This window comes from Balearica regulorum, chromosome 6, assembly GCF_011004875.1.
Source record: "Balearica regulorum gibbericeps isolate bBalReg1 chromosome 6, bBalReg1.pri, whole genome shotgun sequence".
In the NCBI taxonomy this organism is placed as follows: domain Eukaryota; kingdom Metazoa; phylum Chordata; class Aves; order Gruiformes; family Gruidae; genus Balearica; species Balearica regulorum.
Window position 1 is genome coordinate 14935658 of NC_046189.1, and position 13199 is coordinate 14948856.

Genomic DNA, 13199 nt, shown 5'->3' on the forward strand with positions numbered 1-13199 from the left:
TATACATTTACCTACATTTCACTCAAAATTTAGACAGATCAAAATAAAAGTTACTACCCAAACTATCAGTGTGACCACTACCATCTTCAGTTATAACAGCACTGGCTCTCTCTGGTTTGTTATAAATGAAGAGAGGAAAAAAATATGTTCTATCAGTGAGGCAATGCACAGGGAAATATTGCAAATATTGGCTACAGTTTTCACGGTGTACAGAGACATAAAATCTACTACAGGATACAGCAAAGTAATAACCTTACCACTCAAAACTAGAGGTGACATTTTAACTGAAAAAGATCATTTTATGATTATATGGCTCAGCTGACTGGTTATTTATTGAGATATAATATATTACCTAAGAACATCCTCTACGTTAAGACATTAAATACATGCATGACTGAGTAGAAAGTAAAACTACTGAGTATACATTAGTACTGTATTTCCCCCTTAGCCTTATACTACAAACACGACAATAAAATCATTCATATTCATCAACAAGGGTAAAAGACTGTCATGCACAAATACGTGCTTCAGTATGTGAATTGATTACATTTTTAGGATGGGAAAGGGACAAGAAGGAAGAGATCGAGATGATGATGAGCACAATGTAGATTCACAGGTGCAGCTGGAATGAGAAGTCAGTCTTGTCTGGCATGTTGATAAACCACACTTGAGTCAGCACCAAACAGATGTTCCTACCTGACAGGGAGCCGGGCCCTCTGAGCCAACAAAAGTTCTGTGGGTCCACTGAGGTTCATCTCCCCATCCTGAAAGGACACCTGGGAAGCACCCTGTTGAGAGATTTCAAAGCACATTTTGAAACTACATACATGTTTATGCATAGAGACCAATGGCTGTATTTGTATTTTTAAGTGACTATTTGGAAGAGAAAACAAATCATAAGTAGCATCATCTCACTGACAGTGAGGACTGAAAGAGTCATTCTGTATGCAGTACACAGGACACAGCATTCTGAGGAACAGGAGGGTATCTAAAGTCCTGCTCCTCACACCAGAGTCCCACCGTGCTTCCACTGGAAAAGCTTGTGGTACTGCTTCCTTGTCTGCCTAACCTGAATATCAATCAATCTCTCCCATCCTGAGCCACCTCCTTTCTCACAATGGATTCCACAGACCTTGAATAAACCCAATGGGGTTTCTTCTGCTCTTTCCATCCCTTAGTAGCATTTATCTGGTAAAGACATATTTTCACAGTAACTTCACAGAAAAATAAATTATGTAACCATTTGACCAGACACAAAAATACAGTGCACACAGGGACCTGACATTAATGCTAAAGCTCTTGAAAACTATTATTTAACTTTATTTTTGTGATCCTTAGACTCTTAATGTTTGCATTTTTTCCATGCTGGAAGAGGGAAAGAGGTACCAATGAGATAAGACCACTGTCAGCAGGTGATATATTAGCTTTAATGTACTGTACTTCATTGAGACCCTTATGGCAATAACGTAAACAGAGCAAAATCCGTAACAAAGACCTTCTTTGGAGAGGTCACTTCTGCCAACTCTGCAACAGGAATATAGCTGGAAGACATAAATCTTCAGCTGTCAACACACTAAAAGAATTCAATTGAGAGCTTGATCTTAACTAGATAAAGCCTAAAGTTAATCATTATTTTTCTGTTGTTGCAGTGGTACAGTTTTCCAGTGTATATACTTGCCATATCAAGTTGACTCAAGGCAAAAGGTAGCAATGGTATAAATTAATTCCAAAGAACAAAGCCAACTAGATAGATAATTTAATTTTCAGTAAAAGCTCTACACTGTATATTAAAACTTCCAATTTTTCTCAAAAGATGGCTCTACTCAGAAAGATAGTGTTTTCAGTCCCTCAAAGATTTGTAGAGCTTATTTCCAGTTTATAAGTACCAAGAGAGTTGAGGGCAAGAGTGGGTTGCTTTGCATTTTAAAAAAGAATCATGACCAGCCTTGCAAACAAACCTTTGGAATATAAATCAAGCTGGATCCACTTTTGGTTCACACACTGCTTTTGCACCTGTAACACTGGTAGCAATTCTCTTTGTGTGTTAATAAGAGCACAAGCCAACAGACTTGGCTTCCACCACAAGACCAATATAGCTCACTGAAAGCAAACTTCTGTCACTAATGGAAGAACTATTTTTAAAAATGTGTATTGAGTATGTGCCATCTCTTCCAATCACTTTTCACAGTGGAACCACATGTCAAGGAGCAATTCTTGTTATATGAAGCATATTCCATACTAACCTCATAAATCAGGAACTCAACCTCAAGCAGTGAGTTAGCAACAGAAATCTCACACAGCCCTTTTATGTTGACTTCATTTTGAAAAAAGATAGCGCCTTGGTAGCAACAGATGCCAGAAGCAGACAAATCTCTTAACAATAATGCTCCCAACGAAGCTAACCTCCTTTAGCTAACCAATAAAAACACTGGTGCTAGAAAGGCTCTGCTTTTTGGAAGGCTCAAAATAACCAAGCCATGAGCAGATTTGGGGTTGTGAATTAACTATACTCTCTTTTCGTCCAGACACTGCCTGCAACACAGTGCTGCTCAGTGCAAGACAGAGTAGTTGCTACTTGTGCCTCAGAACTGTTTTGCTATTTAAAGCCTCCCTTGCAGTCTACACAAGTCTGCATAAACTGCATTATTTCTCTATTTTTGGGCGTTGCTTACTGTTGCTCTTGTTGGGAGTTACATCCATACTTCTCCTCCATCTCCATTTCCCTGGGGGACTGATTCCACAGTAATGACAAACACTGATGTTCAGAACACAATCTCATCTCATGTTTCTGTTAATTGAGTCACAGGCTTTAAACCACAAGGAACCATTTTTTGATCAACAAGTCTAATCTCATGCTAGGAATTAGATTTGTTTAGTGACACAGCACAACATTGGTAAGAGCACAGCTGCCTCCCAAGATAAGTAAGAGGTTGTTACAAAAAGATGTCAACCAACAAGCTTGGTTTCCTGCTAAAGATCAGACCAGCAAAAAGTGTCTTGAAGTTGGATAACAGAATTATTAGAGATACCAAGGGTATCAGACCTTCAGTAGACGTCTTCAGAAATTGATTTAAAAACATGTCACAAATGTTTCAAGGCACATTCATTCTTTTGTCAGAAAACAGTGATCCAGCCTTGTGAGGTGCCCGACAGTCCCACATTTCTACATGTTCATCATTCCACAAGATAAAACTTCTGTGAGGAATTAGAGGATGAAGTCTGGAGTCCATAACTGCAGTTACAGCTGTTTTTTAGGTGTTTGTTTGTTTAATGTTTGTTTGGGCATTTTAAAATTTATTTAAGGGTAAAAGCTCCTAAAGATAAGTTACCTTTTCCTCAGCTGGACAGCAGTGCGCTGAGGGACTTCAGAAATGCCATGGGGGAAGTTCAGTGTCACAGCCCCCATCCTGCATGCCACTGCCTGTTTTCATTTGAAGGCATAGTGCTCACACACATCACAACTTATCACATGCTCAAGCCAGTAAACACAAAGCCGGATGTATTTAAAGTCTTAACTGATCAAGGGAACATGAACCATAACACTGAAATTACAATTGAGCTCTGAGAATGACATTAGAGCTCCAGTCACATAACAATCACTACAAATGGACAAATTCCTTTCATACTTGAGCATTTCATTAGAAGCACTGTAAATTTAAACAGATCATCTCCTGTCCAACTAGCAGAATGACAGCAAACCAACAATGCACAAGAGGAAAGACACTATTAGAAGACAACGATCCAATACATACAAAAATTCTCAATCTCTTGTTCATATTTTACAGACTGATTATCAAGTTTTTTAATAGTAGCAGAATTAATGACACTGACGCCCAAAACTTGACTCAAATTCAGCTGACAGTGTACTAGATTTACAGTGGCAGAATTGCAGTTTTCACTTAGGAATAAAATGCAAAATAGCGTGGTAAAAACAAAAGCCAAGAAAGCATATGCATCTAAGAACAGTGGAAGTTTTTTAATTTATTTACATAACGATAATTTGAATTAGGCAATTCTTCTTAGTGCTGCAAAAAGCATGTTCTTCAAATTAGAACTGAAGCAGAAGAGAGAGATCCTATTAAATAAGAGTCCTCTGCAAACAAATGTAACCCAAAAGCTTGAGAATCTCATGTTCATTATGTGACAGCTCTCAAATTAGGTAAATGTGTATGTGTAAGAGTTGAAAGAGTGACAAAGTACATACCAGTAACATTTTCTACTCTATGAACATGCAGAGTCTTCTCAATTCAACAGTCTGCATAGATATATTCACCCCAACAACAAATATCCTGGAATCAGTCATGGGTCTTATGGAGATTAGGGAGCATAAGAAATTCTCTGTTTTTTCTTTAATTTTTGAAAATGCTTATTTCATAAAAACCACAAAATGTCGGGACAAAAAAAGCAATAGTGGCACTTTTGGACAGAGACATTAAAGTATTGTTTTCTGGCTAGAAAGAGAGAGAAGGAGAGACAGAATTGACTACAAACTGTGAAGACAACTGTTTTTATTTCAAAGGGAGCAGCCCTGAGCAGCTAACAGAGCATATGGCTGCCCTGACAGCCAGGCTACTGCCCAGCCCCATTGCTCAGTTTTCTCACTCTCATCGCAACCTAGAAAACCTGGACTTTCATATCTTAAAAAAACCTGCACCAGATCTGTTTTCTAACCTATACCTAAACTCTAGGTATGGTGTAGTTTTGCATTATCTTTGTAGCAAAAAAGAAATATTTTGCTGAGGTTCTTCTGCAGGAAAATTGTGCACGTTCATGCAAGAATGAACTATATCACCTAGTCCAGTAAGACAGCTTTAGAAATATTCATGGGCCACCAGTGGCCATAAAAGGGTCCTAAATAGCCTCAAATTGTACCTGATAGGCTCAGAATACTATTCTTAAGTAGTAAGTTTGCAGGTAGTATAAAATCGCAAATATAGCACTTCTAGAAAAGCTATGTAGCAAAACCATCCTCTTGGAAAAAAAAATCTTATTAAACAATAACCAAAATGAGACAAATCTCAGAACTAGATACCTTTAGAGAACAGGAAGTCTACATAAACAACTGGAGAAAATCCTGAGTGCAGGGTATACTTGGAGTATAAAATGGTCACTAAACACTAACAATAAACTTGAAGGAAATAAATACACACAGTATCTACTCAAATTAGGACTGAAGCAGTCCAGCATACCCAAAGGAAAGTAGCTTTATCTGAAACTTTCTTTTAACAATGAAGTTAAAAGTAAACGTATGACCAAAGTTCCAATTTACAGTATTGTATTCCCTGAGGGCATCGACTTTTTAAAACAAAGGAAAGACATCCAAACCCTAAAGCAGGTGGTCAGGGAGCAAGGTGGCAGGCTGCAGAGCTCACTCCCCCTACTTGGACAACAGCAAACCTTCTTCCAAGAAGGTTCAGTGGGAGTTCAGATCCTACCAACATAAACAGTCAGATGCAAGGAAACCTGGGGGTGAAGGGGGTGGTTAGTTTACAAATGCAGGAAATGTCTCATCTACTGCTCTCACAACAGACAATTTTAATTACCATATTTATAAATTGAACATTTTTAGCAACACTTTCAGGATCATGTGAGCACTTTGACAGCCAGAATGAGTTTTAAAAGCCATAGCACTATTTTTAACTTTAAAAATCAGCACTTTCATAAATATTTCCAAACCAATTAGTCTGTGTTACAAAGTAAAGGTGTTTACCTTTAGTTACAGCAACAAATGCTACAGCTGACATTGCATATAAAGGACGATCCCCAAGACCATAGAGCTCAAGGAACACACATAAAGATTCTTTTTTGTTCAGTAATAACACAACCAAGCATGGGTTAAAACATGATAACCCTATTTCAACCAAAGTTACATATATCTTGATGTAATGTCCAGCAGTTGGATAACAGTGCTGTTTTCAAGTTCTGGCCAATTATACATGACAGTGCCTCACAAAGGCTTTTCCATTGCTCCCTTTGGTCTGCTGGGACAAAACATCAGCTGTGTGTTTATGTGTGTTTCTGAAATGGCCAGGAAACTTCAGTCAACCACAATAACCAGTGCCCTTCATTACAATACTCCTGCTACCCTCAGACTGCACAAACAAGAATGCAGTGAACCACAAGTTTTGAAAATGTTTTAAGACTTAAAATCAGTATCTAGATTCCTTCATTTGGCCTTAAATCTACAATGGGCCCAATCGAAGCTGTGGCCCTAAAAGCTTAAATTAAGAAAACAGTTATTTTTATTACTTACAAAGTACAGAGTCAGGCTTTCTCAAGGCTGGGGAACACTGACAAGTGAAATATGTAACACGTTATCAGTTACCAGAAATCTGTTCTTAAAACACCTTTGACAGAAGAAAAAATTCTGTAACTGAGGAAAAACATTAAAATCAGAGGCTCCAAATATGTTAAACATTACACATTGTAAAATACCAACTTTCAATGAGTTACACAAAACTCAAAAGTCATTCAAATATTAGATAGGAAAACAAAGTTGGTGTCAATATCTGTGTTTCATCTGCTTAGCTAACCTTTCGTTACCAAGCTAAACAGCAGATTATCTTCCTGCATGCACAACTTTACATAACACCCAAGACTACTTCCTGAAATTTAGGAATGGTTCAGTATTGCAAAAGCATGCATAACACCACCTCAAAAACATTTCCAGATTAATTTTATTATTTTAAGATATAACTTTCCTTCTTTCCATCAAATAAGAGTAATGAAATATCCAACATCTTTTTAAAACCAACCCATAATAGAAAATTAAGTTGCTCAGTATGCTCTTAAACATCACAGAGCTTGTCCGAAAGAGAAGACATTGATCAACAGACATGCAAGCTGTCACACTTAAACAAGTGTATTTATAACCACGACTAATTTATCTCAGTTAAAAAATTCCTACCCATCTAATATTCCCACAGTGTAACTTTCATCAATATATCAAGGATGGAAACCAATGCAAAGCAAGCTAATAAAATGCTGATAAACTGAAGGAAAAATTATTAGTTTGTTACTGTGTATTTCTTACTTTTCCAGCGGTCTGCTTGATTTAAATCACTCTGCCTCCATAAAATGTAGTAAGTATTTTTAAACAGCTTACAACACTTCCATTTCACTTACTGATTAAACTACATCATCCTCTCAACCATTCAGACTGAAATTCATTTGAAATGGATAATTGATGCCATTGTGCAGCACCTACAAATGCAATTAATCACTCGCTAAAGATGATTTTTAGGCAGGCAGCAAATATGAAAAAAATAATCATACAGTTTCTGTCAATGTTGTCAATTGAAATGTACTCTACTGGACTGGTAAAAGATATTTTTCAACAGAAGAATAGCTGTACATTTTCAGATATTTTAATAATATGCAAGTAGATTCATGTTTAATTAGCACAGCACAAAGAAAAGCCATAATATAGTACAGCTTTTAGCAATTATATGACAGTTTCAAGAACCACAACAGCAACGCTTTTCCCCTCTCAACTACAATATAGTGAGCTGTGGCCTTGGCCTTTAATAAGATTTTAAACCAAGGGCAGAAATAGACAAACTCCTGGGAATCAGTCTGGAGTAAAAAATTATTCCCCCAAATTGTTTGCTAACAACTATCTGCTGAGGGTTATCATCACAGCTGCACACTACTAGTGGATTACATACACTGTGCTGTTCAATGAAAAAAATCAAGCTGGCTGAAACCCCCTTCCCTGGCAGGTCCAACTACTCCAGGCAACTTTACACTGAAGAAGAATAGGAACAACTGCATCACATGCACAGTTTAACTGAAGTACTCAGTATCATCGTAAAAAGTGTGACAGGATCATCTTATGCACACATATATTTTTCAAAATTATTGCTTATACCTTAGTTCAGTGGCCAACGACTTTTTATCAAAAGGGTATGAGAGCAAATTCTCAATAGTAAACAGGGCGCTCTCACATCAAGAAGCTGAGGGAAGAATACCTCTTGTACCACGTGAGTACCAGAATGTTTCCAGTCTTAACCATTCAAAAAATCTAGCCAAGGAGCACTCTCTGCACGGAAACAGCAATGGAAAAATTGCCTCAGTTAAAAAGTCTCCAAGAGTAGCTTTCCTGCACATAAAACTCTAGACTTAAGCCCAACATTCTAAGAATTTCCAGGGTGAGGTGTGAGCAATGTCTTTTCCAAAGCCCCTTTTAAAAGTGCTGATAGCTTATTGATAAATACTTGGATTTAGCATCTCTTTCTCAGACCAAGAGAAGATCAGCATATCTTCCCTAGCTTGACTCACTTTAAGCCTCCCAAGATCTCTAATTGACAGAAGCTTTTATGAGATTTGCAAACTATAAATCTGTATTTTGACTCCTTTCTTATTTATGCAAAGAGGAACTGGTCATATTCCTTTTCAGAAGTAAACAAAAAAATTTCTGAAACCATTACACATTACCTCAGGATAATTTCTTCATGAAATTATTACTTAGTGAACATCTAAATCTTCTCTAGACAGTCTTATGTATTACATCACCATTTACCCAAAAAATATAATTCAGTTTTTATTCACAGCACATAAAACTACTAATTTTGAACACTTAACCCCCCCAAAAAACCCACTAATGCACAATAGAGAAAATAATAAAAAATTACAAATGTAATTGCACTACCAAATCAAAACTTTCGGCCCTTGCTACACCAACATGTCCTCAATATTATCTGAAAGGCTTCTAAAGAATGGGTATTATCTAAAAGCTGAATGTACAAGTGATACTTTAGCCTTGCATATTCCTTGCACTAAATTCTTTATTGAACTTAGATGTCTTTTTCATCCAAACTAAAATTATGTATATTTTTACCACCACCTACCAATGACAGTGGGAGTGAACAACAATGATTTCCAAAATTTAAAACTCACACCTCATTTTCAAGGTTAAAAAAGGGACTTCACTAAAGATTGTATTCGATATTTTGCTGTTAATTCTCTTTATAAATGGCACATACAATGTGATGCCTTAACCAAGCTACAATGGTCAACAGGAATCCATAGTTCTGTTGATTCTGTAACAGCAAGGAAAAACAAATCTTTACCATCCATTGGCCTGTTATGCACCACTCCCAGCCTGCAAGAGCTAACATTAAGCTTCGTCTTAGATCAGAAATCTCAACTCATTGCTTTGGAAATTAAGCAGTAACATCAGTAAGATACTATAATGGTATAAGAACGCTCTTCATCTCACTTTAGAAGTCCCTGTCATAGTCATATTTAAGGTCAAGACAACAGTCACTTCAGAACCAACACTAGATGAAACTGATATAGGTGATCGCATTGCCCACATCTTCTCAGACATGCCTTTTCGTACCACACCACTAATCAGTGATAGCCTGAGATACTCCCTGTGCCAGTAAATCAGTGGATCACACTCACCCAAAAAGCACCTAGAATCAGGCCCCTGACTCACGTCCCCTCCCAGCAGACAGAGCTGTGCTGTGGAACACGAGGCCTGGTCGAGGCACCACTCCATTCGTCCTGATCCGGGTTTGCCACTGACTGTGTACTACATTATGTTTTCCTCGGTGTACAATATATGTTAGTAATTGCTAGTTATGTTACTACTATTCCTCATATGGGATTATCATAGTGAAGCAACAGCACTGATTAATCAATTAGCATGGATTCATTAGAGAAGAGATGAAAGATAGGGCAATGTAATTGTGTTTACTGAACAATGGATGACAGTGTGCTTAAAGCCCAGGATTTCTAATAATACACAGCCACCTACCATGGTATATACATAACATTATGAATATTTAGAACACTCTCACTGCAGAACTAGAGACAACAATCAGAAAGTGACCATGTGTGCAAGTAATACTGGAGCCTGAAGAATGCATAGAGGGGAGAGAGCACAAGACAGATGGTGCAGTCAGACAAATATTTTAACTTTGACTAAATCTTTGCAGAACAGCTACATCATTTCCTATAGTCCAGTATGCATAGGCACTTCTGCACAATACAGTGGCCAACAGTATAAACAGTCAAAAAAAAGGTGTCACAGAAACATTATTAACCACGTCATGTTAAGTAGAACATGAAAAAAAGCAGCCTGCTTTTCTAATTAAACACCAGAGCTCACTCTCTATGAAATAAACAGAAGCATATAGAGTAATGTAGAAGCTTTTTCTCCAGATGTCCGAGGTGCACATCCCTCACTGCTTGCGCTTATCAAAGGCTGAACACAGAACTGACATCAGCAATTGAAGACCACAAATGCCAAACTCCCAGACACATCTCATGTTTCAATATATGATCCCCTTTAGACACTAATGCAATAGCCAAAGACCTCTTCCTTCTGTCTAATGGTGGTATACAGACTAGCCAGTAATGGATACAGATATCAAGAGAAGAGACAAGAATTTATTTCTTGAAAATATAGTGCAGTCAAGAGGTATTGAAATATGGCTTCTGCTGTACTCTGTTTGAAAGGATAAAGACTAAATGAGAATGTAAAAGGTTACAGGAGAAACACTTTGCTAAAAACCTACAGTAGAAAACATACCCATCATACTCCATGAAATCAGAAATCTTCACATAAATCAAAGATCAGGGTCCCATGAGAGCCCTAATCTATAGCATGACAAGGACTTGAATGCTCTCAGAGACCCACTCATCCAGTGTTTTCCCAAAATGCTTCCACAACGTGCCAGGGAACCACAGTTTGTAATTAGTGTAGAGCTTCCTCAGGTTGGAATGCAGCCCTTGAACACAAGGCACTAAAAATTACATTGCCTATTTAGACTAAAGGCACTTTCATTCCTGCTGGGAGTTAAGTATTCCCCCTTAACTTTGTGGGCTGCAAATTTATTTACTTTTTAGAAGATTCAGGCATTGATTTAATGAAAGACTTATCAGCTTGCTTCAGTCTAAGTGGCTTATTGGTAACAGTCTGAGCATCATCCTGTAGACATCTAATATTTAACCTTTTTCTCCATACTTTAAGAGATGATAAATTCTCAAAATAGTATATATATTTATTATTAATATTATATATAATGTGTGTACATATAAATAAAAGTTGCGGGTGAAGTTCTTTCAAAATCCTGTCTGGTCACAAAGACACTATGGAAGTCTCAACTTAGTACAGGAAGGAATTACTACTCTTAGAAATCCTACTCTCTCCTTGGTTCTGGGCATTCTCCAAACCAAATTGCAAATCTTCATTCTCAACAAAACCTCCCCAACACCGTGGCCAGGGAGCCATCATGACCACCTAAAAAAAACCCCACCGCAAATCATCTTGCCAGGCCTCTATTTGACAGGTAAACCCTAGACTAGAGATGCTCCTAATTTTCTCTATTAGCATACTTTAAACCTAATTCTAAGAATGAACTCGTCAGCAGAAAATCAGGCCATTGGTCCTGAAGATGTTTCTAAGGGATGATGAGAACATCGTAACCTAAACAGCATCAAACAAGTGAATAAGGATTAAAATGTTGTCTGAATCTCTTCAAGGAATTGAGAGTTGCCAGCATCCAAATGGAAGAAAACACACTGCCCTACATAAAGCCCTTGATCTTGATCCCAATTCTCAATGGAAATTAAGGCAGCTGCGAAGCATTTTAATTCTGTGCAACAGTATACAAAAATCTTATTTTAGTATCTGAAATTACAGGCACAGTGTTACCCTGAATTTATGAGTGGATATTATTAATAAATCTGAGTTGACTCCTGTGAGCCAAGACATTACTATCCATGGCTTATCTTAAACCTAGCAAGCAATTTAAACTAGAGACAGATCACCTGAGAGTATATTGTTATTTCCAACAAATCCTTATGAATCATAATGGTATTTTCAACCTCTCCTAGGATTTTTTAAAGTCATCACAAAATAACCCTTCATAAAATGATCTGGTTTCATGTTAATTATTAACTATGTCTTGAAATAACAGCACTGGTTAGTAAATAATTTGACAGCACTAGAAATTGCAGTGGAAGAAAACAGGATTTATCACATGGTTGAAAAAGTGGGATAAACAAAATATCTGAAGCAAAGATGTATCAGCATATTCATTAGAAATAAATTAGCACAGCAATAATAAAGCCATACAGATAAATTAAGCTCAGGATATAAAAACGAGCAGAGTTTTATCTACTGATCAGATTATGAGGTGGACAATCTTACACAGTTAGAACTCTCACAACCATTATATTTTTTTAATCGTTTAAAGAAAATAAGCATAGGAAATCACACAGGTAACTTACAGGTGGACTTAATTGCACTATAGTTGTTGACTAATAGCAGCATCTTTAATTGCAAGAACAAAGGTCAGAGAACATATTACTGTTGCTTACGTGAGCACAACAGGTGACACGAACAAGTAAGTAATTCTCCAAAAGACAGAAAACAGTGCAAGTTATCAATTCTCCTATTTCTTGCACGTGTTCCTGGACAAACATGCCTATTTCTTTGCTTTTGAGAAAAGTGGGAGAAAAGCGTTCCATGAGTTTTGTTTATTCCTGTTTTAAATTAAACATTCTTGCTTATATCAGTGATTTCCTAGAAACAAAATATCCCAGAGGCACGTTTAGTATTTAAGTGTTTGCCACAAAGTGAAAGAAAATAGCTACTCTACATAGCTCAATTGTTTCCTAACCTCTCCACAGAAGATGCTAAAGCTGGTTTCAGATACGCAGAGAAACTACATGCCTAGGACAAAATAGCTCCCTTGTTTTCAGTTCCTCAGAACTCAGAAACCAAAAGTATGGCACCAAATAGCAAAGTAAATCAAGTCCCAAACTACTTTTAGTATGTGTCAACTCAATAACTACTGCTTACTTTCACAGTTAGGCCCTGACCAAAGCAAATCACATCAGAGCACTCCAGCAAGTTACAAAGTAGTCTACACAGTAACTAACCCAGTGAGACACAAGGATGTTGCTCATGCTTGCAGATACGCAGCTTTCATTTCAATATTCTATACAATTCTGAAGATTTTTAGAACCATTTTAAGTAGATATAAAAGGCAGTGTTTTCTTTCTTCTTTTTTAGGCTAAGAAATTCAAAATTTATGCACTCTTAATACTCAGGAGATGTTTGATCACGTTCAGCAAGACTGAAAACCGGAAAGCTTTGTTTTACAAACCTCTAGGTTCAGCTGCACTGCTATCTCCAGGACTGCCATTTTATTACAGTTCACTAAATGAAAGTATCCGATTAG

The 13199-nt window shown here is 37.2% G+C and overlaps 1 protein-coding gene across 4 annotated transcripts in view; it reads right to left on the reverse strand.

Annotated features, from left to right (window-relative positions):
• Positions 1–13199, reverse strand: part of PARD3B (par-3 family cell polarity regulator beta) — a 422926-nt gene that overhangs the window by 239754 nt on the left and 169973 nt on the right. For 3 of the 4 annotated variants that reach the window (XR_012836057.1, XM_075756447.1, XM_075756445.1), the window contains exon 5: positions 697–788. Coding sequence is in view for 2 of the 4 variants with exons in the window: in XM_075756447.1 (XP_075612562.1) it covers positions 697–788 (92 nt within the window). In the remaining 2 variants the exon portion in view is untranslated. Of the gene's footprint in view, positions 1–696; positions 789–13199 lie in introns of those variants that run through there. The other variant, XM_075756448.1, reaches the window with a different exon arrangement.